Raw genomic sequence first — 26,209 nt, 5'->3', positions numbered from 1 at the left:
AGCCCAGACTGGCCTAGAACTCACAATGTAGCATAGGCTAGCCTCAAATTCAAAATCTTGCCACCACATCCAGCTAAATTATCTAATAAAATAAATTATATAATAAAATGTGCACCATACAACTTGTTCTAAAACATGTTTTAATTTACATGCTACCAAATGTTATGCGGACATGGAGGAGAGTCAAGTGGTTAAAACACAGTCCATCCACACTGTCAATGAAACTGAAACAATAGAGTTCCCCTAATGAGGAAAAAAAAAAATCTACTACAGTTCCTTTCTATCAAGTCACATTTGATAAACTTAATCTCGTTTTACTAAATGCCTACATGTTTTACAAAAGTTAATCTATTCAGATACACAATAGCTAACAAATATATAGCACATTATAAGCAACTCTTTTTATACTAAATTATATTGGCTCAAATGCCACTAGAAAAAAATGGACTAGATGATCTTGAAAACATGTATGACAGCCTTGTATGGTAAAGTGATTTGATCTACAGGAATCCTGTGTTGGTGCCATTTGCTCACAGAGTAAACGTTTCTATATTATCTTGCCTTGAGATAGTGTGGCTATAAAATGTGTGGAACATCATGTTTTATGTCATACAAATATAAGATGAGAAGCCAAAGGCATCATTCTCCTACTTTGAGAATGGAGCCCATAGGACCTAATTCTAAGGCTCCTCTCTTCCAAATTTCAATGTCTAGCTTCCAGGGGACCTGACTTTGATTACTTATTATTCCTTTCACTTCTGAATCTCTACTCAAACTCTCTAGCTAGATCAATTCTAGCTTCAGGGCAACTCAGAAAGAAATGCTAAAGACTGATTTCCTTACTATTACAGCTTATCCTAATTTACTCCACAAATATGAGTCAAATACCTGTATCATTACTAAATATATACTTGTATTTGTAAAAGATTAGATTTTAAATACCAATGTTTTCTGAAGATTATACTAGGGTAAGAAATATGTTAACATGAGTTTATAAAACATGACATTTTAATATGCATTATTTTTTATTTACAGTGTAATATAAAACACTTTGCTTTGATTTTCAAGGTTTTCCTTCCCCAGCAGAAACCCACAATAACATCATGTCATTATTCATGGACATCCACTTTTTGTGTCTTGTATAGTTTCTTGAGACAGGGACTCACTTAATGTAGCCCAGGCTGGTCTCTCATGCTATCTGTTTTAGGTGGAAATATGAGTTGAGATGTGGGGAGAATAGGAAGGTAGAATATATTATAACAAAGAAGATAGAAAAACACATAGATCATATTCCTGTAGGGATGAAATGGTTCCATTATCAGAAGAGAAAGGTTTCATGGCTGACAAGACTCAAGAGTTGGTAGGAACAGGTAAAAAAAAAAGATAAAGTCTGCTCCAGAATTCTTGAAGTCAAGTCTGTCTTCTTGAAGCCATTTAAATTAGAAACTTTTGATTAAAAAAAAAAAAAACTGTCCATAAACCAAGTGGCACATGCCTTTAACCCTAGCACTCAAAAGGCTGAGGCAGGTAGATCTCTGTGAGTTCAAGGTCAGCTTGGTCTACATAGTGAGTTCTGGGCCAGACAGGGCTACATACGCTGTCTCAAAACAAAACAAAAATAAACCACCAAAAAAGATTATCAAAATCAATGGCAACTCATTGCAGTCTTTGAAACAGAACATTTCATCAACCTTCTGTTTTACATGGAGAATAATGAGGGAGAACTGTATAAATAACAATTTTTGCTTCTTCAAAAGAGTGGAAATTTACAAACTATAATATAATGGAAAGTGCCAATCTGAACATGATTCATTCCTCAAAGGTTCATGTGCTGAAAGCTTGGTCCCAGTGTGTCAGGACCAAGAGGTGGTAGACCTGTAAGAGGTGAGGGCTAGCATGTAGCTTAGAACATTTATCTAACATACACAGGGTCCTGGATTCAATCCCCAACATCACTAAAATAAAAAAAACAAATAAATAAGTAAAAAAAAGAGGAGGAAAAATAATTAAGCACTGACCATTCTGCCCTGGAAAAGAATTACAGAGTTGAGTTAGTTCCCAAGAGAATCAGCTGTGATAAAAGCGAGCACTGACCACCGAGTACCCCTGGTTCCCTGTCTTGTGACCCCCATCTCTCCCACCATCTGCCATGATGTGCTGCAGCACAGAGACCATCTGACCTTACATGAAAACCTCTTCTCTTTAAGCATAACCCAGCCTCTGGTTACTCTGTTACAGAAATGAGGAGTGATTAATACAGTAAACTTGTCAACTTAAAGTGTGAACCACTAAGATACTATTGGCCTTCAACACAACAGTCTAGAAACTATTTTCTACATACTTGTAGAGTGTGTCGAGGCCCCCTGGTCTTTCTAATTGCATGAAGTTGTGTCGCAGGTTGAGGTAGGTGATATCTTGACTGTAGAAGAGATGTTCGGGAACCTCCTCAAGGCTGTAACATGAGAGGTCCACAGTGCTGATCCGCTGGGACACCACCTGAAGAAGGGCAAAACGAAAAGCCTCCTGGGCTACTGGGTGCTTTCACCCAGCACAGGCCAGAACGGCATTTACACAAAAGGTGCTGACTATAAACTAGGAAAGGGGGAAAGCAGCCATTCTGTTACTCATTTATAAAGACTGGTTAATTTTTATGTTTCCCTAAAACCATAAGCTGCTTAGAAAAACAAAGGTATAGGCCTATAATTCTAACCCTGGAGAGGTGGAAGCAGGAAGCCAATCAAAGCCAGCCTTGGCTCCATAGGGAGATTTAAGGCCAGCCTATCTAAAGACAACAAAAAATCAAAAACGAAAATCTAAGGTACAACAAGTCGGACATAGTGGGTACATGCTGTAATTCTAGCACCTGGGAAGCTGAGGCAGGAGGACCACTCGAAGTTTGGTCAACCTAAGCTACAAATAAGTTTCAGGCCAACCAATATGATATAAGCGAGACCCTGTCTTTTACAAAAGGGAAGGAAGAAGGGAGGGAGGGAGGGAGGGAGGGAGGGAGGGAGGGAGGGAGGGAGGGGAAAAAGCCCATATCTCTATAAGGAATTAAAATTTTAATATTTAATATCAGAAGCAATGTTAAGATGATTCAAAATAGACAAGCTTTAATAAGAGGCAGTGTGGGATGAAAAGACTTTTGTAGCCACACATCTCTGCTGCTTACTCACAAAGTTTCTTCTTCTATTGAAAGCATAAAACAGCTATACACACAGTACACTTCTGAGTATGCCAAAGATGCTCAAGAAACAGGAACTTCTCTTTAAAGTGGCAGAAGAATGGAGTTACTCACAACAGAAACCAGTTTTGCATAGCTGATGCAATTCAGCAACAAAACCCAGTAAAAACCAGTCTTTAAAATCTGTAATACTACAATAATATATATGGCTGTAATGCATTTTAAAGCACCTGACAAAAATTGCTTGTGTCCGGAGACATACCATCGCACTGTGGCATCTCTTCTGAAAACTGCTGTAAAGAATCCAAAGGGCACACGTCTGGAGCCGCCCTAGACTTCACTGCTGCATCTTTAATGGCTAAGCAGAGCTATGCTGAAATGCCAATTGTCCTCAACATACCAGAAGAGGGATCATGACAGAATCACAGGTCATGTCCCGTAGATAAGTTTACCTTTTAAGTGGTTCATCAAGGCTGTTCTAAAAATGTACAGACCAAGGCACACTGGGCTACAAGCTAGGGAATAGATATGTCAATCAGAATAGATATGTCAATCAGAGACTACTGTGACAAATGAGAAGCAATGTAAATCTCATGTCTCAATTCCTTTAAAGGTCAAAATTCATTGTGTCTTAATTCCATCTAAGGCTCACCTCACAGAGGGAAATGGACCTGAAAACATCCTGACACCATTTTCTACTATGAGAATATAAGTAAAGACCCAGTGAAATTCCATTATTGTAGTCATAGAACACTAAGAGAGGTGTGATGCTAAGGAAGATCACTTGTGCCTATATCCTCATTTCCCATCAAAGCTTCCAACCTTGGATGCCTGCCGTTGCCATCTCTGGTACTCAGCCAAAGTCTCAAAGCTGACATGATAGGTCTGGGCTTGGGCTCCAGCTGAGCTGAAAGCAAGGGAGTGTTGCCGGCGCTTCACTTCTTCTATCTGAAGAAGAGGAGGAGAAAATCAGAACAACTGATCAGAAATGATGGTCCAAAAGCAATAACCAGACATGCTTCTTAAAATGACAAGGAATCTGAGCAGATAGATTTCTCCAAAGAATATATAAAACCAACCAACAAGAACATGAAATGACAACATCAACTGCCATTATGGAGAGGTCAATCAAACAAAGGCTGGATGTGGGGTACACACCTGTAATCCCAGCACCCAGGGGGCAGACGAAGAAGAGAGAATTCCAGGCCAGTCTGGGCTACTGTTCCCTAAACTGCAACAACTCAACTTACACAGATTTGCTAAAGATATACTCCCTTCCCATCACCACAGAACCACTTCTATCTTTGGCATCTCATTTTGGATGGCATTGCTTCTGAATCTTGGCAGACCAGCTACAAATTTACAAGTTATACTTGCAAATCAATACATTCTAGTGCTTACTAAAGATAGAACTAGGTGGCAGAAACATAAAATACTGTAAGCAAAAAAGAAGCACACTGTAAAGAGTCACTAAAATTAAAAATTTTGTAACATCCAATTGTGGTATTCACAACATAATCACTGTTCATTAGTAAGAAATCAGTGCAACTATAGAAGTTGGTGTCAAAACAAAGAATTTAATTGAAATGAGCAGACAATATTCAAGAATAACCTTTTCAATATTTTACTGTGGGGAACTAGAGAGATGACTCAGTGATTAAGAGCACTTGCTGCTGATTCACAGAGCAAGAGTTCTGATCCTAACACACATGTTGGGTGGCTCACAGCCATCTGTAACTCCAGTCCCACGAGATCTGATGGCTTCTCTGGCCTTGAAGGACACCAAGTACACGTGGTGTATATACATACAGACAGACAAAACACTCATCCACAAAAGACAAAAATGAAAGGGAAAAATAATTTAAATTAAGTGAATTTTAGATATAATAAATTAAACCTCTGTATAACTCACCTTCAAAAACAAAACAAAAAAAAAAAAAAAAATCCTGACTTGCCAGGTATAGTGACAGACACCTTTAATCCCAGCACTGGGAGGCAGAGGAGGGCGGATCTCTAGGAGTTCCAAGCCTGCCAGGAATATATAGTGTCTCAAACAAACAAATAAATAAAGACTAATGGGAAAAGCTTTGTAACAATAAACCCCACTACAAAATGATAAAAGGAATATCTCACCGTTAATAGTTAATAATTTCCAAAGTTGCACATATGTAAAACTACAATGTCAATTTACATAATACTAAATTAACATAAATATACAGAAATGTTGATTTTAATTTCTATTTCTTATGAATAACTCACAAGACTTTCTCAGTATTTGACTATGAATGATTGTCTAAACTTTGTAAAGTATTCAGTTGTAAAATTTTTTTTAGATTTTAGTTTTCATTTTTATTAATGTATATTGTGTGTCTCTGTGTGTCTGCACATGTGCTAAACTCAGACAGACCAGAAGAGAGCATGGAACTCCCTGGAACTGAAGTTACAGATGGATGTGAGCTGCCATGTGTGTTGTTTTGTTTGTCTGTTTGTTTGTTTGTTTGTGTGATTATTGAGTTTGTGGATATCGTCATTAACATAAAATTTCCTGGTGTTTTCTGGAACTTGGCAGCAAGCACTGCCTTCTGAGACATCTCTCCAGCCTGTGCTATCCTGTCTTTTTAATACAGTATTGTATCTATATTGTCCTGTATCTAGACCAATTGTGTATTCCCAAGTATGACTGTCCAAGGTCATTTTGTCAGTGAATCTCTTCAGTTTACACTGGTTATGCTTATCAATCTTCAAAAGAAACAAACAAAAAATTTTATCTAGCTTCCTATAAATACTAATCTATCTATGGTCACCTGTCATTCTGTTTGTCTAACTAGCAAATGAACTTTTTGAGACAGAAACAGATATGTCACGCTTCCTTGACTGCTGAATTGAGGCTCACGACCACCCAGCTCTATGTTTCAAAAAGAAGAAACTTGAAAGAATCTATCTTGGTAAAGAACATTGGCAGCTAATTTCAGTTCCCACAGTCAACTTCTATGTAGCATCCTGGTAACAACATCTTGGTGTTACCAGCAATAACACCTAGTTCCTAGCTATGGAAGCAGACAGTTCTACAATGTTTGGGGGATGGAGAGCTCCTAGACCCTCCCAAGAGTCTCTGATACAATCTTTCCTGATGTTCCTATTGGCTTCTATGGAAATCAGGAAGGGTATTTTCTTTTAAGCAAGCATTGAATCACTGAGCTATAGCCCTAGTTCTCTCTGTGTGTGTGTGTGTGTGTGTGTGTGTGTGTGTGTGTGTGTATTCATGTATGCATGCACATGTATGCATGTGGAGACCAGAGAACCACCTGGAGAGTCATTCCTTGAGAGCAGTCCACCTTGCTGTTGAAACAGGGTCTCTGATTGATCTGGAAATTTACAACTGGGCTAGCCTGTCATTGTTTCCTCAGAACTAAGATTACAGGTGTGCACCCCCACACTCAGTTTTACTGTTGTGGTTGTTGTTTGCTCATTTGTTTTTAAACAAGGGTCTGAGGATCAAACTGAAGTCTTCCAGTTCCTACTTTACTAACTGGACCTTAACAACCCACTCTTGACACTTCTTATTGACCAAGTTAATACTTAAAATTTGTAAATCTTACCTTTCCCCCAACCAGAGGCAAAATGTGCATCTTTCCAGTTTGACAATCCTTCACTGAGGAAACAATAAGGCAGGTACCACAGAGAACAACTAGGCGTTCAGCCCATTTGTGCAGCTGGGTTTTTCCTTTGCGTACATTATAGATGCCAGACAGTAGGATCCGATCCAGATGATCCATCTGGCATGGTTTTTCTGAAAAGAAAACAGTACTTCAGAATGTACTATTAAAGTAACATAATACTGGAAGAGAAAAGGAAAATGCATGGGCCAACATTCAGTAGCCCTATTTATAGACATGAGGAATGAAGCAATATGGGTTTTTACAAAATAAGATCTCAGTCCTAAAATAACACCCACCACTGCACTTATACAGTGGGAATACTTGTGAATTTTGGTCTACACCCTAAGACTTTACCTTGGATGTCACTGTTAACCCTTCTCCACCTTTCAGCCACCTTTCACATGGCAAGGAGTCTAGATCATGGACTTTGGGTTCAGACACACTGGAGCCTGAATGTAAGTGATGCCACTCCCTTCAATTACCTGGCCCACTGAGCTTACTTTCCTCACAAAACTTAGATTCTACCATCCTGTACTGTCTTAGATTTTATTAATATATCCTCCAGGGTATTCTTGTTAAAAAAAAAAAAAAGTAAAATAGCAGAAAGTACTAAACATAATAGGAATTCAAGATGGAATAAATGATAGTCACTATTGATATCAATCGATTTTAGAATGAAGAAAGTAACTAACATATAAGAGTTCTCTAATTCTGTATACAATCTTCCACTTCTCTGGCCCTTGCAAGGAAAAACTTATGGGTGGTCCTTCAATTGACTGCTTCCATCATGGAGGCAGAAGCAGAGCATGCACCAGCTTCTACTTGTTCAAGCACCCTCCTTCCCATCATGTTCATATGACTGAGATAGTGAGAAAAACCAACATGAAGACAGAAGAGCTTTTTGGCAAAGGCATTGACAGAGACAAGTACCAAATACAGAAATGATGGGGGTTAACAGCTTGGTAAGATGGCTCATCTGGCAAAAGTGCCCAAATTCAACCCCCAAAAACCCACAATGGAAGGACAGAACCAACTCCCACAAGTTGTCCTCTGACATCCAGATTTGTGCTATGGAAAACATAATCAATCAATCAATCAATCAAAATAAAATAAAAATAAGTAACTGAGGGAAGTAACAGAAATAAGGGGTGGTACAAACAGTAAACAGACCTCTCAGGGATAACCACCTGATGAACCACGTGCCTCAGGCACCATTCTGTCCACCTACTAAAGCATTTCTGCATAAGTAATATGAAGAAAGGGTCAGACACTCCAAAGCTCAAAATTGCATTACTCAAAAAAACAGTTAACACCGGACTTACTGGGTGGCCACTTCTCCTGCTGTAAGCCAATCCCTCTGCCTACATTATAATCCCCACTCCTCAGGGAGTCTGATCCTCTCAGATCTACACTACCTAAGCTTCTACTGCCTGCTAGACATTCCCAACTAGATGTTTACCAACACTTAAAATGAAGAGATACATAACTAAACTGACAATAGGGACTACTGATAAAGCAGTTAATGAGCTTGGGAAGTAAATGTAAAAAATCAAATACAGATGACATATTTGTATTTTATTTGTATAATTAAATAAGATTTTCTGAAAGATAAAATATGAACACAATAATTCAAAGAAACAATATTCATATAAAATAAGAGTAAGAAAATAAAGAGCACAAAAATAATATATTAGTGCAGTGGGCTGTTTTCCTAGAGAGTACTTCTACATTTTAAAGTTTATTCTTTTTTAAATTGTGTGTATGCATGTGCACACACATGAATAAACATGGCTCCAGAGGCATCAGCTTTCCCTAGAGCTGTGAGCTAGAGTGGGTGCTAGAACTCAGGTCCTCTCCAAGAGCAGTGTCCACTCTTAACCACTGAGCCAGCTCTCCAGCCCCAGCATGCCTATATTTTAACAAACAAATTTCAGATGTGCAAATTAACCTGAAGTAGTATGTTTTTTGCAATTTGGGGGAAGATTGATTTTTAAAAACGTTCCTTGATATTGAAAGAGATGTAGAAAAACTCTCAATCTCTACTAAACAAAGTACTTGCTGGTAACATATATTTGTGTAATTTAGGAACATTTGGTCAAAATTCAAAATGTATGCCTGTAATGACTCAAAAGTTCTATTCCTATGACTAATGTCTTCCTCCTACACTCTAAAAGTCAGCCTCTCTCCTTTCCCTAACGGTCAAATCCTAGTTCTTTATAGTTTTGTCATTTATAATGTATACATCCTATATAAAAGAGGTTAAACTACTGTAACAAACAGGATAGAATGGCTCAAACATAACATCTAACTCTGCTCAGGAGGGCATTCTGGGTAGCCAGAGATCAATACTGTTATTCAGAAAATCAGGATGATGGTGAACCTGCCACTTCTGACACCTGATTTCAAATACTGCTCTCACTACTGTCATCCTAGCCCTCAGATGAGGAACACAGCACTGAGGAACAGAACAAGACACAGAAGTGCACTCTTGAATTCCACTTGCTCTCATGAAGAAAATATGGTCACATACGCACAGCTAATTGAGACAGGCTGGGAATCATCATATGCCATCTACAACTCTGTTACACACAACTTAAGATATATGAACTACTGCCGCACACCTCCAAACAATATGGCTGAGATTTATGTGTTTGAACTTTTGGGTGGTTGGGGTTATTTTGCTGTTGTAGTTGTTTTTTGTTTTTGTTTTGCTTTTTTTGGGGGTGGTGGTGGTGGTGTTTTGAGACAGGGTCACATGTACAGAGGCTGCTTTTGAACTTGAGATATAGCCAAGAATGCCCTTCAGCTCCTGATCCTCCTGCTTTTACTACCAAGTGCAGGAAGTATAGGTATATGCCATCCTGCCCAGCTTGTTTTTGAACTTTTAATGGAAGCATATTATGAGATCTGTGATAGTTAACTGTCAACCTAACTGGAATCACCATAGAAACATACCTCTGACTGTGTCTATGAAGGGATTCCCAGAAAGGGTCAATGGAAGAGGTAAGACTTACCCTGAAAGTAGGTAGCCCCAGCCCATGGACTAGGGTCACAGAGAACTGAACAGCAGCATCCTCTCTCTGCTTCCTGACTTTGGAGGCCATCTAACCAGTCACCTCCCACCCCTGTTGCCATGACCTACCCTCAAACCATGAGCCAAAGCAAACTTCTCCTTCCTTAAGTCAAAGGTTCAAAATGGCAGCAGGGTCACTGTCATCCTGATTGCCTTCTAACAGGTATCTTATCACAAGAACAGTAACTCATCAGGATTCTTGTGTATGCCTTCTCATTTGCATTTATGTCTTTACACAGGAAATATTTTAAACAATGTAGGCAGTTGCCATGTGGGTGCTGGGAATTGAACCTGGGTCCTTTGGAAGAGAAACCAGTACTCTTAACCACTGAGCCACCTCTCTAGCCCCCATTTCTCTCTCTCTTTTTTAAATTATGTGTATGTCTGTGTGTATGTGCAAGTGAGTATAGGTGCCCAGAGGCCAGAGGAGAATGTCTGATACCCTGCAGCTGGAGTTACAGGTGGTTTTTTGATTTACCTGACATGGCTAATGGGAACCTAACTTGTGTCCTCGAATAGAGCAGTATACATTCTTAACAGATGAGCCATCTCTCCAGTCTCAATAAATAGAAAATGGTCAAGGTGATGTCAACTTGTCAAAAAAGATACTGTAGCCTGCATACGTGTGTACATAGTGTAGGTGGGAGTCATGTTTCATCCTTGGGTAAAACTAGCTGCCATATTGCAGGCACAATTAAGCAGTCCATGGAAAGTCTACATAACAAAGAACTGAAGTGTCCTACCAACCAATGGTCAGTAAGGAACCAAAGCTCTAACCAACAGCCTGTAAGCCTCAGTAAAAAGTGAAACCTCAAGGCTGGGGAGACAGCGCAGAGGGTAGAGCTACGTCCCAGCCTGAGTTGACTCCTTATGACCTACATGGTGGAAATTATAGCAGGAATCTTAAATGGTCTTATTAATAAAATCAAACCCAGAGCCAGGTATTGGGGTGAATGTTGGAAGATCAGAGAAGCAGAACAAGCCACAGCCACCTCACCTTGCCAATTCCTCAGCTGATCCTGTTTCATCAAACTGGAAGCCTCTGAGTCTTTATCCAAATGGATCTCAGCTAAACTGCTTCTCGAAAACCTAAAAGCTTAACCAGCCTAGTTCCTGGTTTTCACACCTTATATACCTTTCTGCTTTCTGCCCTCACTTCCTGGGATTAAAGGCATGTGACACCATGCCTGGCTGTTTCCAATGTGACCTTGAACTCACAGAGATCCAGACAGATTTCTGCCTCTGGAATGCTAGGATTAAAGGCGTGAGTGGGTGCCACCATTTTGTAGCCTCTGTATCTAGTGGCTGTTCTGTTTTTAAAAAAATAAAATTAAAAAAAAAAAAAGACAATTACTAGTTTTAAATATATTGGATGGATTTTTTTTTTTTTTTTTTTTTTTGGTTTTTTGAGATAGGGTTTCTCTGTGTAGCTTTGTGCCTTTCCTGGATCTCGCTCTGTAGACCAGGCTGGCCTCGAATTTACAAAGATCCGCCTGCCTCTGCCTCCCGAGTGTTGGGATTAAAGGCATGCGCCACCACCACCGGCTGGATTTTTTTTTTATTGTACAAATTATTATATATATTGAGATTAATATTGTTAGAAAATGCCATATATATATATTTCTAATCTTGTTCAGGATATTGTACTTATACCGTTCATTTAACAATGTAATGCAATTTGCTGATCCTTGAATGTTATTATTATCAACTATTAGGATATAAAGAAATGAAAGTTAGTAGTTAGACATTACAATCGAACTTGTAGTCACATTAGGTGTGTTTTCAAGATTGAGCAGATATATTTTAGACAGACAGATCATCTTTAAACCCTTCAGAGATCTACAGAATATAGCATTTAAAATGTTTTAATAACATAAAAAATTTTTCTTTTTTGTTATGACTATGAGACATGTCGGCTCCTGGCAGTACCAATCTACTTCAGAGAAAATATGGGCACTAAAGAAACTGCATATGGAGTTAACTTTCACTGTGGCAAAGGTTAGCCACTGGACAACGAAGTATCCTCGAATCAACTGCTGACAAACAGGACAAAATAGACAGAAAGGACATAAAACAAAGGACTACTGATTCTTGCCAAGACAAGTGTGGTTGTGGCTTTAACAAAAGGCATCTTCTGAGGCCAGGACAATATGGCACCATCCCTGAAGTGAGTGGCCTTTGCAATCTGTAAAAGGCACCGTGCCCTTTTCTTCGAAGGCAGCTGAACAGGGAGTGGGCCGATGGCTTCTGATGTGCAATGGAACAGCAGATGAAACAGTTATTCTTGAAGAGTAACTAAGCTCACCCCTCTCAATAGTAGACTGGCATTTAATAGAGGGATGTGGAGAAGAATGGGATGCTGAGATGAAGCCACATATACACAGCCAAGAAAAATGGACAGCCGAATTCACAAAAACATCAACAATTTCCAGAATTTAAAATCCTGAATCATGACATGACACTAGTGAATTCAGGTGTTTCTGGTATACAGACTGCTCTCACCAAATGTGAGGTCGAACTGTTGACCTTGTGTACATCCTACTTCACAAATGAGTCTGTCAGATACACTAAGCCTGTAGGCTGAAGATGATGTCCCAACACTGTGGAGAAACCTTGGGTGACTGTCCAGGCAGCTGGCTGTTTCTGTCAACTCACATTTTTTTTTTTTTTTTTGGAAGCTGCTTATGTGCATTTTCTGTTTTTATTTTATTTTATTTGTTAGGTAATATTTCCTTCTTGGGTCTCTGAGGGAGTTGAAGATTAGATAGTTATAGTTAAAGTTTAGATAGTTATAGTTTTCCTTGTTAAGAATTTCAGAAAAGAAACTCACTAAAGAGTAAGTGTATAAATTTGAAAGACGTTATAAGACAGTTCTGTTAGTAATATAAGTTAGGATAGAAAGTGAATCAGGTACAGTTTGGACTTACCAAAATAGGATAGAATTATTTTCTCTGAATTTGTCAAATACAAATGGACTAGACATTGTTTAGGTATTTATTGCTTGTATACATGGCATATAGTTATTGTACTTTTGTATATAGTTTTTCTTATATTAGTTATAACTTTTTTCCTTTTTTCTTTTTATAAAAACAGAAAAGGGGAAATATGGTGATATTTTATTTGTACTGAAAAATTATTTTCTCTGTATGTTAATAAATAAAGTTGACTGGGGGGTCAGAGCTAATAGCAAGCCATAGCAGAAGCCGGGCGGTGGTGGCGCACACCTTTAATCCAGATCACATGACAGGAAGATCTCTGTGTGTTCAAGGATACAGCCAGCATGGAGACACACCTTTAATCTCAAAACCAACCATAGAAGACCTGGAGGTCTGTATAGACAGGCAGTGATGAGGAGGTCATGTGGTTGGGTTTACAACCAATGAGAAGGCAGAACAGAAAGTCAATAAAAAGACAGATACACAGGAAGTAAGTTTCTTTCTGAGGGGAAGGATGACAGCATCAGCGAAGGGTAAGAAAGGTTTTTTAGTATCGGCTCTTAGCTACTGCTCTGACCTCTTGGGCTTTTAACTCTGCATTTGGCTCTGTGTTTCTTATTTAATAAGACTGTTATATCTACATTAGTGCTGTGGGATGTTCTGTATGTTAAGTGTGTTACTCTGATTAGTTAATAAATAAAACACTGATTGGTCAGTAGCCAGCCAGCCAGGAAGTATAGGCGGGACAAGGAGACAGGAGAATTCTAGGAAGTGGAAGGCTGAGTCAGGGAGACGTTGCCAACTGCCATGATGAGAAGCAGATGTTAAGATACTGGTAAGCCATGAGCTACATGGCAACTTATAGACTGATAGAAATGGGTTTATTTAAGATATAAGAACAGATAACAAGAAGCCTGCCATGGCCATACAGTTTGTAAGCAATATAAGACTCTGTGTTTACTCAGTTGGGTCTGAGCAGCTGCAGGACTGGCGAGTGAGAGATTTGTCCTGACCATGGGCCATGCAGGACTGGAGAAAACTCCAGCTACAAGAACTGATTCTCACAAGCTGCCCTTTGACCTCCCCATGAGCGCCATATATACTTGCATGTGTACACTCATGCACACATGCACAAACATACATATCTATATACATAAATGTAATACAAAAATATTAAGTGAAGTGGGTTGGAGAGGTTACTCAACTTGCAGTTCAGACAACTCACAATCATCTGTAACTCAGTTTCAGGGGATCCAACTCCCTCTAATAGACTCCAAAGGCACCAGGCATGCAGATGGTACATGTACATATATGTAAAATAAAAATAAGTTTTAAAAAAAAGTGAAGCCCCAGATGACCATCTTATGAGCCTCAAACCTGAGTCATCCAGCTAAAACTGCTCTTATATTTCCAAACCAGAGAAACTACAAAATATACATTTGACATTGCTATGTTTTGGGGCAATTTGTTACAGAGCCAAAGATAATTCACCTACCTATCTACCTCCACCTACCTTTCCCCCTACCTATCTGCTTGTCACCTTTTGATCTGGGCCCAGATGCATATAACTGTCTATTTTGTAAAATAATTACTTTTAAAATTCCCTTTAGTGAATATAATTTTCTCTTAACTTATACTAGCTTATCTAAACTCACAGAACTAACTTTTTAAGGTTCCCCATCTAGCACCCGACGCAACTACCACCAAACAGTATCAAACAAAAACTTACTCTTGTTGTTTATACTAGAACTATTCTCTTAAAGAAGACCTCATATGGTCATACTATAATTTATCAAGTGGTGGTAGAAAATTGGTGATATCAGAGCCAACAACTGTGTTCTATCCGTGTATGTAAAAGAAATTCTGGCACTGGTGGAACTCAATGGATTTCAGCCTGGGCTCATGAAAGGACTCCAGTAACATCCCCACCACAAGCCATGTGGCTGGGGCTGGAAGAATTCAAGGGATCACAACCCAGGCTTGTGGTAAGTCTTCAGCAATACCTCCACTAACCAGAAGCCCAACCAGCACCAGGCATCAGCAGTTGGGCACTCTTATGATCTATTTGTGATGAGGAAGCACAGTCCTGCCCAGGGCCACGACACTCTAAGACAGACAAGGAGACCCACATGTGGGCCTGGGAAGGTCTGCAACAGGCTCCGAGAAGAAAACACTGGCCCACCTGGCACCTTGTAGACAGACAGACAGGATCTACTGTGAGCAAATATATGGAGTGATATGAGAGAGACAAAATGGCTCATGTCCAGTGGGCAGAGGCATATCTGAAGAAGCAAAGAGATGAGGAGCAGGCTGAGGTGGGTGGCTTCATTGCCACCCAGGGCCATGGTGACGTCTGGGCCTGGGCTTCTGCTGAGGCCCATGTCTGGGTTCAGGCTCTTGATGCAGCTGTGGTCTCTGGTGATGTCTGTGACTCCTGATCCCACCAAAGGCATAGAGGATATGGCTATACAGAGTTGGCCCCACCCCTCACTGGCTACAACACTAGGGAGAACTGGTCCTTGCCCTCACTAGCTGAAGCACTCAAGAGAGAGGATCCTACACCCCTCCCAGGCTGTTCAATAGAGCTGACCCTGTTGACAAACTGGCTCTGAGGGCATAAGAATGGGAGAGCAGGTCACACCCCTCTCATCTGCCCTGTGGTGGCTCAGGTGAGGAAAAAGTCCCCTCCTTCCCTCGCTCGCTCACCCCTCGCCATCTCCAGCACTCAGGAGAGCAGCCCTGTACCTCACCTAGGCAGCACAATAGAGCGGACCCTATTGGTGGACTGTGAGTGAGCCAGCCCTGAAGTTGCGAGCATGGGAGAGCTGTCCCCATTACTCATCTGCCTTGACACAGAATGGGTTAGGGAAAGATGCCTTTCCCCCATCAATGCCTGAGGCAGGTGGGAGAACTGGCCCTGAGGTCCTAAGAGTGGGAGAGCTGTCCCTGTTCCTCATCAGTGGCAGCACTCCTGAGTGTGGCCCCTACACCTTGACTGGGCAACACAGTAGAGCTGGCCCTGAAGATGTAGGTGTGAGAGAACATGAAAGCTGGAAATTGGTCCCACCCCTTGCTCATCACTGCAAGGGGTGAACTAGCCAGGGCAATGCTGGAAAGCCCACCCTGGTGGTGAAGACAGGGGAGAGCTGGCAAACTGACCAACTCTGCAACTACCCAGTCCCAAGATTATGTGCTGGCCCACTCCAACATCCACCCTATCTGTGATCTGCTTGAGCACAGGGGGTGGGAGGTGTCTGTCCTGTGGACCCAGAGCTGCAGGATCTCCACGACACGAGAAGCAATAGAATGTCCAAGAAGAGCCCCATCGAGGGCCCAGCATCGATGGTGCAGCAGAGACCAGGGGCCTCGAACCAGACCAATGATTCTTTTTTTTTTAATTATTTATTATGTGTACAGTATTCTGTCTGCATGTATGCCTTCACACCAGAAGAGGGCACCAGATCTCATTACAGATGGTTGTGAGCTACCATGTGGGTGCTGAGAATTGAACTCAGGACCTCTGGAAGAACAGCCAGTGCTTTTAACCTCTGAACCATCTCCCCAATCATCCCCCACCCCACTTTTTTTTAAAGATTTATTTATTTATTTATTCATTATGTGTACAGTGTTCTGCCTGTATGTATGCCTGAATGCCAGAAGAGGGCACCAGATCTCATTACAGATGGTTGTGAGCCACCATGTGGGTGCTGGGAATTGAACTCAGGACCTCTGGAAGTGCTCTTAACCTCTGAGCCATCTCTCCAGCCCCAGACCAATGATTCTTTGTGATAAATGCCTGCATGTAAGGATATACGGATCAAGAGTTTACCTGGCGACTCACTGTGCCACACTGCAGCTTCTATGAGGAGATCCCCCCGTGACTCACTGTGCCACACTGCAGCTTCTATGAGGAGATCCCCCCCATGACTCACTGTGCCACACTGCAGCTTCTATGAGGAGATCCCCCCGTGACTCACTGTGCCACACTGCAGCTTCTATGAGGAGATCCCCCCGTGACTCACTGTGCCACACTGCAGCTTCTATGAGGAGATCCCCCCGTGACTCACTGTGCCACACTGCAGCTTCTATGAGGAGATCCCCCCGTGACTCACTGTGCCACACTGCAGCTTCTATGAGGAGATCCCCCCGTGACTCACTGTGCCACACTGCAGCTTCTATGAGGAGATCCCCCTTCTTCCCTTTATCTTCCTTTGTCCCCTCTTTTTCTTAAATTTCTTAAATTGTTTTGTTTTATGTTGGGGTGGGGCAGGAGATAGGTGGGATGGGAGGCATAATGTGAAAGACACAAAGACTAAATTTGAAAAATAAAAAAAGAAAGAAATCCCAAGGCATTTTAAGGTTCAACTTTCATTCTGGAATAAAAACCCTGACTGCATGAAGAATCCAGTTCAATCACAGAAAATTAAGAGGCATGCTGTCATTTCTCAGCTCAGGGTTCTTAATATTTGCTTTACTAATTTCCTTATTGTATCTGGGCATGTGCATTCGAGTACCATGCCCAAAGAGGCCAGAGAGGGTGACATATTCCCCAGAGACAGAGTTAGCCAGGGTTGGTTGTGACCCACTGATATGTGCACTGCAAACCAAAGCCAGCTCCTCTGGGAAAGCAGCACGTGCCCTTACCTTCTGCGGCCGCCATTTCTCCAGGCTCAGTTTGGGTCTGCAGAAGTGAGCTTTACAGCAGTAAGTGGTTCAGTTCCTCAGACTGGTCCTACTTTGTCTCAGGGTTGACTTCAAACTCAACTATTCTCCCTCCACAAGCCACCAGAGGGTCTTCCTTGCATTCCCTCTGGCACTCACTCACTCTCACACTCACTCTCACACTCACTCACTCTCACACTCACTCACTCTCACACTCACTCACTCTCACTCACTCTCACTCACACTCACTCACTCTCACACTCACTCTCACACTCACTCACACTCACTCACTCTCACACTCACTCTCACACTCACTCTCACACTCACTCACTCTCACACTCACTCTCACACTCACTCACTCACTCACTCTCACTCACTCACTCTCACACTCACTCACTCTCACACTCACTCACTCACTCTCACACTCACTCACTCTCACACTCACTCACTCTCACACTCACTCACTCTCACACTCACTCTCACACTCACTCACTCTCACACTCTCTCACTCACTCACACTCACTCTCACACTCACTCTCACACTCACTCACTCTCACACTCTCTCACTCTCACTCACTCACTCTCACTCTCACACTCACTCTCACTCACTCTCTCACTCTCACTCACTCACTCTCACTCACACTCACTCACTCTCACACTCTCTCACTCTCACTCACTCACTCTCACTCTCACTCTCACACTCACTCTCACTCTCACTCACTCTCACACTCACTCACTCTCACACTCTCTCTCACTCACACTCACTCTCACACTCACTCTCACACTCACTCACTCTCACACTCTCTCACACTCACTCACTCTCACTCTCACACTCTCACTCTCACTCACTCTCACACTCACTCACTCTCACACTCTCTCACTCACTCACACTCACTCTCACACTCACTCTCACACTCACTCTCACACTCACTCACTCTCACACTCTCTCACTCTCACACTCACTCACTCTCACACTCACTCTCACACTCACTCTCACACTCACTCACTCTCACACTCTCTCACACTCACTCACTCTCACACTCACTCTCACACTCACTCTCACACTCACTCTCACTCACTCACTCTCACACTCACTCACTCTCACACTCTCTCACTCACTCTCACACTCACTCTCACACTCACTCTCACACTCTCTCACTCTCACACTCACTCTCACACTCTCTCACTCACTCTCACACTCACTCTCACACTCTCTCACTCACTCTCACACTCACTCTCACACTCACTCTCACACTCACTCACTCTCACACTCTCTCACTCACACTCTCTCACTCTCACACTCACTCTCACTCTCACTCACTCTCACACTCACTCACTCTCACACTCTCTCACTCACTCTCACACTCACTCTCACACTCACTCTCACACTCACTCTCACACTCACTCACTCTCACACTCTCTCACTCTCACACTCACTCTCACACTCTCTCACTCACTCTCACACTCACTCTCACACTCACTCACTCTCACACTCTCTCACTCACACTCTCTCACTCTCACACTCACTCTCACTCTCACTCACTCTCACACTCACTCACTCTCACACTCTCTCACTCACTCTCACACTCACTCTCACACTCACTCTCACACTCACTCTCACACTCACTCTCACACTCACTCACTCTCACACTCTCTCACTCTCACACTCACTCTCACACTCTCTCACTCACTCTCACACTCACTCTCTCACTCTCACTCTCACACTCACTCTCACACTCACTCTCACACTCACTCACTCACACTCTCTCACTCTCACACTCACTCTCACACTCTCTCACTCACTCTCACACTCACTCTCTCACTCACTCTCACACTCACACTCTCACTCACTCTCTCACTCTCACTCTCACACTCACTCTCACACTCTCTCACTCACACTCACTCTCACACTCACTCACTCTCACACTCACTCTCACTCACTCTCACACTCACTCTCACTCACTCTCTCACACTCTCACACTCACTCACTCACACTCACTCTCACACTCACTCACTCTCACACTCACTCACACTCTCACACTCACACTCACTCACACTCACTCTCACATCTCTCAAGAATATGTACCTGTATCTACTACCCTACTCTATGAATATTTTGTACCTTCCTTTTTCAATTAACTGAGAGGAATATACACCACTTTAGTTGGTAAAAAAACGAAATTGCCTATCCAACACCTTTCCTAATCTCTAAGGGCACCACAGACATGTACACATACACAAATAAATCTTTAAAATGTAAATAAAGCATAACCTGGCAATGGCATAAAAATAGTTGCAGTGAGCCTGAAAAAAAAAAAGAATAAATATTTGAAGGGAAGATATATTTACAAATAGTTTGCTTTTGTTGTTGTTGTTGTTGTTATTGTTGTTTTTGTTTTCAAGACAGGGTTTCTCTGTGTAACAAGCTTGGTTGTCCTGGCCTCAAATTCACAGAGATCCACCTGCCTCTGCCTCCTAAGTGCTGGGACTAAAGGTGTGTGCCACCACTGCCCAATGAGTTTTGCTAATTTTAAAAAAATCTTCCCTTGGGATTGAGGATTTAGCTCAGTGATAGAGCACTTGCCTAGCAAGAACAAGGCCCGGGATTCAATCCTCGGCTCCAAAAAAAAAATGAAAGGAAGAAAAAAAAAAATCTTCCCTTACTCCCTGATTTTTTTGTTGTATCTGTTTCTAGCTACATTTAACTAACTTAAAAATAACTTTTGATATCAAATACTTCCAGCAAACAGAAGGTAAAGATACAAATAATCAATTTAAAAGTAGTTAACATACTCACAAAGCTACTGAGAAATCCTTACCACCATAAAATCGTATCATGCAGCTGAGGTCAGGGTTTGTAGCCTCCTCCTGTATGCGCACAGGATCTTCAAATCCCAGCCTGGATAAGTAATCGTAAACAATCTGGAGAGGCCGTTCAGTGGGCTCCAGTCTCCTGCTTACACAATTCAAAACATAACACATGATAAGTAATACAAATGTATTTCTTTTCCTCAGTTCTTGATTTATTCTTGATTTTTACACCTAGCTCGAGCAAGACTGTGTATGTGCAGGCACATGAGTGTGCAAGTGCACAGATGCCAGTGGAGGACATCAAGTGTCTTCCTCTACTGATCTCCACCTATTCCCCAGAGACAGCCTCACTGACTTGTCTTTCAGCTGGGCTGGCTGGTCAGCAAGGGCTTTGGACCTACCTGCTTCTATGTTCTAATGCTAGGGCTCCAGGAAGTAGCTCCAAACCCAGCTTTTCATGTGGGTGGAGGAATTCGAGCTGAGATCGAATTGTAGATTAAGCACGCTTGCCTAGTGGGCCATCTACCTTGCCCAAGATCTGTTTTAATATTATACAACTAATCTAATCAAGTAGTTTCCAACATAATTAGTCTCAAGACTCCTTTTTACAATATGAGAACCAAAAAAAGAAAAAGAAAAAGAAAAAAGAAAAAGCTTCTATTTACATACTGCATTTACTGTTATTACTGAATTAGGAATTAAAATTAAGAATTTCCAAAGATTTATCATAAAACAATTATTATAGCTGTTATATAATAACATACATTACTTAAAATATATTTTCAAAAAATAAAGTTTAGCAAAAAGAGTAACAATCATTACTTTTCAGTTTTGTGAACTTTTCTCTTGTTTTTTTGAGAAAGGGTCTCATATAGGCCAGCCTGGCCTAGAACTCAGAATGTAGCTGAGGATGATTTTAAACTCCAGATTCTCCTGCCTTTGCCTCTCAAATGCTGGGATGATAGACATATGCCACCATGCCTGGTCATTTTTTAAAACCCCTTAACAGATGGTTTCACAGAAAACAAGTGAAACGTCCTATCTCCTTCTACAGTCAGTCTATTGAGACAGCACCACTGCATCTTCACAAGGCCCTGCAAAGGAACACAGAATACTATGATACAGAGGGTTTCAACCTCACAAACCTCTTTAAAGAATCTCGGAAGCAAGTCTGCTGGTACATGCCTCAAATCCCAGCACTGTAGTGAGGCAGGAGGATTAAGAGTTGGGGGTCAGCTGAGCTATGAGACCCTGACTCGGGGTTCCTGGGGTCCTCTGAACTCCTAATCTAAACAAAAAGAGCATAACTACTCTCAAAACATGCAGGTGGAGACTGCATTGCCTGCTCTGCCCTAGGTACCATGTCTCCACTGGCTTTACAGAGGTATTTTCCAAACAGCTAGGAAGGAATGGTGTAATAACCCCCCAAACCATTCTACTACAACTGTCCAAATTAAAAGCTAAAGCTCCTAGTGATTTTGCATTTTAAAGCAGATTTAAGATACTTTGAAAATACAGAAAAAAAAATGACCACTGTCTATGTGGACTGAAAGGGTTTCAGTAGCAGACAGGTCTGATCATTCTTTTTATCAAAAAAGCAAATAGTAATAGATACAGTAGCTAAAGACACAGGCTCAAAAAGTCAGAATTCCTGGGCTGGAGACTCAGTTCTACTTATCCCTGCTTATTGACTCTTCCCATATTAAATTCCTTACTGGTATAATGAGAATGAAAATCAAATTCATAGGATTGCTGCTGATACTACCTTTCTTACAACAAGGACTATATAACATGTAAAGTGCTTACTAGCAAAATATCTTGCATGTAATGTGTCCCCTAACAATACTGACAACTGTAGTTCAAAAACAATTTAGGACTGAGGTCAGTGAGATAGTTCAATAGGTAAAGACAAGGTCCCTATCACCAAGCCTGATCACCTGAGTGTGATCCCTGGGACCCACAGAGTGGAAGGTGAGAATCAATTCCCACAAGTTGTCCTCTGACCTTCACACGCCCATAATGGCAAACATGTGTCCACAATAAAACACACACACACACACACACACATACACTCTTGCATACAAATAAATGTTAAAAAAATAAGATTGGCATTACATTTTAAATAGATTAAAAATAGAGCATCTCTTTTACTTGAAAAAAACAATAAACAAGCACTACATCAAAGTCTATATACTTTCAAAAGGTCATAAAGAGCATTTAGGAATTACACTGATTAGAAAAATATAAGAAAGCCAGCATGGTGGTTTGAGGAAAACAGCCCCACAGGCTCACAGGGAGTGGGACTATTTGGAGGTGTGGCCTTGTTGGAGTAGGTGTGGCCTTGTTGGAGTAAGTGAGGAAGTGTGTCACTGGAGGTGGGCTTTAAGGTTTAGGAAGTTCAAGCCAGGCTCATTGTCTCTTCCTGCTGCCTACACATCCAGATGTACAACTCTCAGCTACCTCTCTAGAAACATGCATGTCTGCCTGCATGCCACCATCCTCTTCACCATGATGACAAGGGACTATCCTCTCAACTGTAAGCCAGTCTCAATTAAATGCTTTCCTTTATAAGAGTTAATGTGGTCATGATGTCTCTTCACAGCAACAGAAGCCCTAACTAAAAGGGCCAGGTATAGTGATGTACACTTTTAATCCCAGCTCTCAGGAGGCAGAGGCAGACAGATCTCTGAGTTCAGGCCAGCCTGGTCTACATAACGAGTTCCAGGACAGCCAGGGATACAAAGTGAGACCTTGACTCAAAAAGTAATAAAGTAAAATAAAACTAAAAACAACAACAAATAAAGAAGAAATACTTCTCTATAGGGACAAAAGATATGAAGGTCAGTCTTTTATATTTGAATAACTATAAAATGCTGAAGCAACAAGATTTAAGTAAAAACTGTAATGAAAACAGTAATGACTACAAAAGCTGCATACAAACACCTGCATCAAAATAAGAACCAAAGAGAAGAATCTAAATTGCTGTAGAAAGCACACCAAAAATAAACCAACACCTGGCCGTGCCTTCTCCTGCTCAGCTTAGTTTTTTGTTGTGTTTGCTGTTATAACCCATGCTAGCCTAGAACTCCTGACAGTTGTACTGGGATTCTAAACATGAGCTCCCATGGCCAGCTCAATATGATCCTCTGGTTTCCAGAAACTGTAAGATAAACTCAGAATATACTACTACTACTACTACTACTACTACTACTACTACTACTACTACTACTACTACTACAACAACAACAACAAGGGGTTGGGGGAGATACAGCCTACAACCCACAAAGACACAGAAGTGTTGAGCTTTTACATTATTATTCATTTTGATAGTGTAGTTTTCTCAGATAAAGCCTTGCCATGTAGTACTGGCTGGCCTGGTACTCACCCAGATTCACCTCAAACTTACAGTGGTCCTGCTGTCTATATCTCCCAACTGCTGGGATTTTAAGTGTAGGCCACTATGCCTGACTGAATTGAATAGAAAAGAAGCTTTTTTAGAGTAAAAGTATCAATTAATCCTTAGCCTAAGAAAAATCAAACTCACAAAGATTTGTGACAATATAAGGTATTTCTCCAACCTAACACAGAATTTTTCTTTAAAAGAAGGATTTTACCTGGGCACATGCCTTTAATCCCAGCACTCCAGAGGTGGAGGCAGGTAGATCTCTGAGTTCCAGGGCTATACAGAGAAAGGGGGTGGGGGTGCGTATGCATGTGCAGAAGCCAGGCAGAGGTCAACATTGGGTGCTGTTTCCCTCCCTACACATTTCCCCCTTACTTTCAAAGTATCTTTTTTGTTTTGTTTCTTTCTTTCAGTTTTTTTTGGGTTTTTTTTTTTTGTTTTTGTTTTTTGTTTTTTTTTTTAAGACTCCACTTCTCACTGAGCACAGAGCTCACTGATTTGATTAGACTAGCTAGACAACTAATTCCAGAGATCAGCAAAATAAAGACAAGTTTAAGAAGAATTTATAGGGTCAGCAACATGGCTCAACAGCTAAAGACACTTGCCAGGACCCAAAGATGGAGAGAATTAACTCCTGAAGTTGTCCTCTGATCTATGCATGTGTACTATGGTGTAAGAAAGTGTGAGCACACACAGTACACACAATGAATAAATGTAATTTAAAGTGTTTAAGGAGAACTTATAAAATCCTCTCAAAAGGATCAGACTTGCTCTATATTGCCCCTCTGAATGAGACCAGGCACAGTGAGAACTCACATTGGTAGAGCTGCTCCAAATATCATGAAGAATCTTAATACATCAAGATGCTCGATGAGACTATCATCACTTGTCACAGGCATAAGAGGTACCTGTAGAAATCAACTTGAGCCATATAACCATTCTCTTACAACTTAAACTTGAAATATCTAAGCTAAGACATCTTCCAAATATAATGCAAATTCCCCCTTGACTCTACTCCCTACAGAACTTAGAGTTCATTGTATTTCAATAGCAAAATTCCATAGGGTGATCTCATATTCATAATTAAGTCATTTCATTTTTTGGAGGGGGTACCTATGTAGGTCAGAGGATAGATTCAAGAGTCTGGTTCTCTCCTTCCACCACTGAATCCAGGAATCAAATGCAGGCTGTCAGGCTTGTGGGGCAAGTGCCTTTACCACTGAGCTACCTTGCTGATTCCCGAAACTATACTTTAAGGCTAACTCTCACTTGTTCAATTATTTTTTTTTTTTCTCTAGAAAAGAGAGTGAAATGGAAACATCCCAGTTCTGATGTATTTTGCATGATCAAATTACCAGCCCAAATAAAAGCTTTGCAGATTTGGAAAACCCTCTTTATACATCATTTCCACCTAACAAAAGCATTTCCCAGGTTGCATGAAAAAATTAAGAGAACCTCCCCATGTACTCTCATTAATCTAACAAATTAGTAAATAAGTAGTATGTCAGGACATGCAAGACTGAGTAAAGTGGAAGACTAATTCCATTTGCTCATTAGGCTTTAAAGAGTAGAGGAGATGGGGGAAGGAAAGGAGATAATACGCTTACAACTCAATTTTTTTGTTCCAAAGTTTTGTAAGTTTAACAGGCTGATAACTAGCTATTTGTTAAATCTTCACAAATCAAAGAGAAATGACATGCTGCAAAATAGAGGAGGTGAACTGTCACAGAAAGTTACAATCAGCATTTGAACCCCGTCTATTGCTCCTTGAAGCGGCAGCCAGACAACTGACCCTGGACACCTGAACATGCACGAGTTTCAGTTCTCCACATCCCAGCCAGCACAGCGGCAGCAGTGAAGCCAGGATAGCAGATCACCCCTCAGCCAACAGTGTTTCTGTGTCATTCTAAACAGTGCTCCAGCTAAGACATACGTAAGAGAAGGGTACATTTCAGCACGCAGATTTTCTCAGAGTTCTAGTTAGGGGTTCAAAATGTGGCTCAATGGCAGAGCATTTGCCTAGTAGGAGTAAGGCCCTGGGTTCAATCCCCAGCACCACCACTCCTTCCCCAGCCCAAAATGAGTTCTACTCAGACAGGGTGTTACAAGCTGTAATTCCATCTACAATCCCAGCACAATCCCTACAATCCAGTAGAGGCAAGAGGATCAGAAGTTCCAAGCAAGCCTGGAATACCCAGTGAGAACCTGTTTCTAAAACAGCAAACAAGCACCAAGTTCTTGTTAACAGTAAAGCAAAAGCACACACTATGAATATCTCACATAAGAAGTAACACATCACTGAAGACTTTGGCAAAGTACAGCGCTGTTCTCTACATTGAATTCAGATTACAATTCAATCCCCAGTCACTTTTGATGATAAAATCTGCAAATACCAATTGACACTAAAGAGAATAATTCCAACTGTACTAAAAAGGATAATTTCTATCTCATGCTATGCTGAAGGTATCTCTGGTATCACAC

At 41.2% G+C, this 26,209-nt stretch overlaps 1 protein-coding gene across 2 annotated transcripts in view; it reads right to left on the bottom strand.

Moving 5' to 3' along the window:
• Phlpp2 (PH domain and leucine rich repeat protein phosphatase 2) overlaps positions 1-26,209 on the bottom strand; it is a 75,548-nt gene that overhangs the window by 33,949 nt on the left and 15,390 nt on the right. For both annotated transcript variants that reach the window (XM_036187145.1, XM_036187146.1), the window contains 4 exons: positions 20,334-20,467; positions 6,784-6,974; positions 4,007-4,132; positions 2,342-2,496 (listed from right to left, as the gene is read on the bottom strand). In XM_036187145.1, coding sequence (XP_036043038.1) covers positions 2,342-2,496; positions 4,007-4,132; positions 6,784-6,974; positions 20,334-20,467 — 606 coding nt within the window. The remainder of the gene's footprint in view (positions 1-2,341; positions 2,497-4,006; positions 4,133-6,783; positions 6,975-20,333; positions 20,468-26,209) is intronic.

This window comes from Onychomys torridus, chromosome 5 (genome assembly GCF_903995425.1).
Source record: "Onychomys torridus chromosome 5, mOncTor1.1, whole genome shotgun sequence".
Taxonomy (NCBI): Eukaryota; Metazoa; Chordata; class Mammalia; order Rodentia; family Cricetidae; genus Onychomys; species Onychomys torridus.
Note: the sequence above shows the minus strand (reverse complement) of the source record. Positions and strands in the feature narration are given on the sequence as shown.